Below are 3,852 nucleotides of genomic sequence, written 5' to 3'. Positions count from 1 at the left end.
AAAAAAAAAAAAAAAAAAAAAAAAAAAAAAAATCACAGAGTCACTCAGAGGGCAGAGGGGCATCATGAAGATTAGAGGAGCTAATGTTTGTGATTTGTAAAGTGCAGAGAGTAGCACCTGGCAGGAAAATAGCTAAAAGGCAGGTGTTCCTCGTCCTCTGTGACTCTCATCAGGTGAGGCTGGAGGGAGCTCTCTGCGGGAGGCTAGAGGGCCTGGTTCTCACTGGCCTGCCTCTCTTGCCCCCAGAGCCCTTGAGGCCCATGTAGGTGTCCAGACATCCAGGCAGGCTCCTCCCTGGGGCAGGAAAGTGGGACCCGCAAGTGGACCTCTCTGCACATGGGGCTCCTGGCCTCAGGCTTGCAGAGGTCCTCAGCCAGGCCCTCTCAGCCCAGACAGCCCTGCCTCTCCCACAGAACAGGGTCCCTGAGCTGTCTTACCTCGGCATCATCTGTGTCTTTGCCTACATCGTGGGACATTCCATTGGGCCCAGTGAGTACTTGCATGCCCCCCGCCCAGACCACCCTGGTCCATTCCTGGGCCTGACACAGTCAGTGCTTGACACATATGTGCTGAGTGAAGACGTCCTTGGTCCCCGTGCTCGTACAGATCCCACCCGTTCTTAGAGGCTAAGCCTCCATGACACTCCAGGCCGTGTTCATTCATTCAACCAGTGTTTACTAAGTGCCAACCAGTCAGCCAGGCCAGTGCCCCATTCGTCATCTGTGGCTCCGAAAGGGGTCCAGACTGAGGTCTGGTACCCAACAAGGATATGAGCTTTCTCGAGCTTCCTGTTCCCATCCATCCAGGTGAGCAGGGCCCCTTCCCCAGCCCGCTCCTCCCAGCCTCCAGGGAGTCATCTGTATTCGCCTTCCACTAAGCACATCTGTGAATCCTGCCTGCTTGTACCAGGCAGATCCCCCGGGGTACTTCGTATGGTTTACATCCATACCCTCCAGACACTCACGTTAGCCTCAAGCCCACAGCACACCCAAGGCTCAACTGCCTTCTGTCTCTGCTGACCACCAGCTACAGTCCCTTATTGTCCCCAGTGTCCTCCGGCCAGTGGCTTTGGGTCTTCAACCAGGCCCACCTCTCCGGCAGCCTCTGAGACTCCAGAATCCTTCCCCATGTGTCCTGAGAACTGAACCTCCTTTTCCCTGCCTGGGGAAAGACACCTCTGGCTGCAAAGGCTCTAGTAACATTCCCTGAAGAATGTTCATTTTGAAAGCACTGTCCATAAACCAAAATGAAGGTATTAATTCATTCAACACCCATTGGCAGAATACCTGCTTAGACTGTGCCTCGTCAGGCACATGAATGAGACCAAATCATCGTATTTAAGGGTATTTAAAAAGTGGGATTTAGGCCAGGCACAGTGGCTCATGACTGTAATCCCAACACTTTGGGAGGTGGAGGCGGGTGGATCCCTTAAGGTCAGGAGTTCCAGACCAGCCTGGCCAATGTGGTGAAACTCTGATTTTACTGAAAATGCAAAACCTAGCCAGGCGTGGTGGTGGGCACCTGTAGTCCCAGCTACTCGGGAGGCTGAAGCAGGAGAATCATTTGAACCCAGAAGGTGGAGGTTGCAGTGAGCCGAGATCCTCCACGGCACTCCAGGCCAGACAACAGAGCGAGGCTCCGTTTAAAAAAGAAGTGGGATTTCGAGAAGGAAGACTTCCCTGTGTGCCTCAAATGTGGAGGGGCAGGAGGACCTCGTGGGAAAAGCGCTAGTGTGTATAGGAGGCCTGGCCGGGTTCCAAGCCGTTCTGCTCTCACTGCCTGTGTGTTACCTGGAGCAAGCCATAGTGCTTCTCCAAGAACGCAGGTAACCAGGTGTGCCGGGAAGTGTGAGGTCAAATATGGGCTGATCTGACGTTCAACTTAGGCCTAAGGACTGCTGGCTGCTGTTGTCGTGGTAGAGAGGAGGGAGGCAGGACAGAAGGCATCCCTTGCCAGCATCCACTTTGGGGGCAGGAGACCCGGGCCCCTCCTCACAGGGCTGCAGGAGCTTGCACCTGGCATCCCAGCTTCATTCAGGGGCTTTGAATTCTTCTCCATATCCATCCAAGGAGACTGGGCCTTTTCTTTCTTTTCTTCCTTTCTTTTTTTTTTTTTTTTTTTTTCCAGAGTCGGAGTCTCACTCTGTTGTCCAGGCTGGAGTGCAGTGGCGTGATCTCAGCTCACTGCAACCTCTGCCTCCGGGGTTCAAGCAAGTCTGCCTCAGCCTCCAGAGTAGCTGGGACTACAGGCACACGCCACCATGCAGAGCTAATTTTTATATATTTAGTAGAGGCAGGGTTTCACTATGTTGGCCAGGCTGGTCTCGAACTCCTGACCTCAAGTGATCATTGAGACGGGGGCCTTTTCAATGAGGCCATTTCACCACCCCCACCGATGGTGGGAAGCTTGGAGGAAGAGGGACAGACTCTTTTTCTTTGTGTAAAGCTGCGGTTATGTATATACACAGGACCTACAATTTCATGGGAGTGGCGATTAGGGAACAAAAATGGCTTTAGACATTTTAGACAAGCCTTCTTAAGGAGGCGATAATGAAAGACGGTTCCCCGAGAAAAGGTGTAACCCGCAGGTGCTGCCATACCCAGACCCGCCATGGGAGGGCGGCACTTCCTGAGCGCGAGCGCTCACTGCGCTCTGCCGCCCTCGGCCCCCTAAAGTCGGAGTGACGCCCGTGCCAGCGGCCTGTGAGCTGGAGTCCACGCACTCCCGCTGCTCCCACGGAGTCTCCCATCCGTCTACTTTCTGCAAACCTTCACGGAGCCTTGAAGAAGCAGCAATGGAAATCCAACTCCAGGCTGTCTAACCAGACTTTGCAAAGTGGACCTTAACTCTTCTGCCCTGATCATGGCCCGGTGTTGTGGGTAAAGGCAGGGCTCCTTTCTAGTCCCCAATCCCAGCTGGGGCTCTTGAGGGGCCTAGTCTGAGGCCAGAGTGGGTCGCATCCCGCCAGCCCTGGGGGACCCCTAGGGTCCTTCTCCGCCCCACCCAAACTGCACTCTGGCCTCCAGGTCCGGTCCCCTCGGTGGTGCGGACCGAGATCTTTCTGCAGTCCTCCCGGCGGGCGGCGTTCATGGTGGACGGCGCGGTGCACTGGTTCACCAACTTCATCGTGGGGTTCCTGTTCCCATCCATCCAGGTGAGCGGGGGCCCCTTCCCCAGCCCGCTCCACCCGTCCTCCAGGGAGTCAGCCGTATTCCCTTCCTTTAAGCACATCTTCCAATCCAGCAAGGTGGGGACGGACTCTCAGACATTTCCAAGGGCCACAGACACACGTGGCCCCACTGCCTCCAAGCCCTATAAAGACACGGGTTTCCCAGTTACTGAAGGGTGATCCCCACTGGAATTGTAAAGGGCTGTGGCTTAGGGGCCCTGGGCTGGGGAGCTCAAAGGCAGCAGAAAGCAAGCGGAGACAAGCCAGGGAGCAGATCCCTGTGGCTTCCTTCCTCTGTTCCAAAGACAAGATGGGCTCATAAACTCTGCTCTCAGCACCTTCAGGGCACAGAGGCCATAAACCCCTATCATCAAAAGGCTAAGAAGTGGGTTTTTTTTGAGACGGAGTTTCTCTCTTGTTGCCCAGGCTGGAGTGCAATGGCGTGATCTTGGCTCACTGCAACCTCCACTTTCGGGATTCAAGAGATTCTCCTGCCTCAGCCTCCCAAGTAGCTAGGATTACAGGCATGCGCCACCACACCCAGCTAATTTTGTGTTTTTAGTAGACACAGGGTTTCTCCATGTTGGTCAGGCTGGTCTTGAACTCCCGACCTCAGGTGATCTGCTGGCCTCAGCCTCCAAAAGTGCTGGGATTACAGGCCTGAGCCACTTGGCCCACCCTTT

At 54.9% G+C, this 3,852-nt stretch overlaps 1 protein-coding gene across 4 annotated transcripts in view; it reads left to right on the top strand.

The window, feature by feature from the left end:
* The window catches only part of SLC2A7 (solute carrier family 2 member 7), a 25,051-nt gene that overhangs the window by 19,598 nt on the left and 1,601 nt on the right, over positions 1-3,852 (top strand). For all 4 annotated transcript variants that reach the window (XM_037730892.1, XM_037730893.1, XM_017503279.2 and 1 more), the window contains 2 exons: positions 414-489; positions 3,027-3,154. In XM_037730892.1, coding sequence (XP_037586820.1) covers positions 414-489; positions 3,027-3,154 — 204 coding nt within the window. The remainder of the gene's footprint in view (positions 1-413; positions 490-3,026; positions 3,155-3,852) is intronic.

Source organism: Cebus imitator, unplaced genomic scaffold (genome assembly GCF_001604975.1).
Source record: "Cebus imitator isolate Cc_AM_T3 unplaced genomic scaffold, Cebus_imitator-1.0 Scaffold15, whole genome shotgun sequence".
NCBI classification, from domain to species: domain Eukaryota; kingdom Metazoa; phylum Chordata; class Mammalia; order Primates; family Cebidae; genus Cebus; species Cebus imitator.
This window is presented reverse-complemented; position numbering and strand designations above follow the sequence as displayed.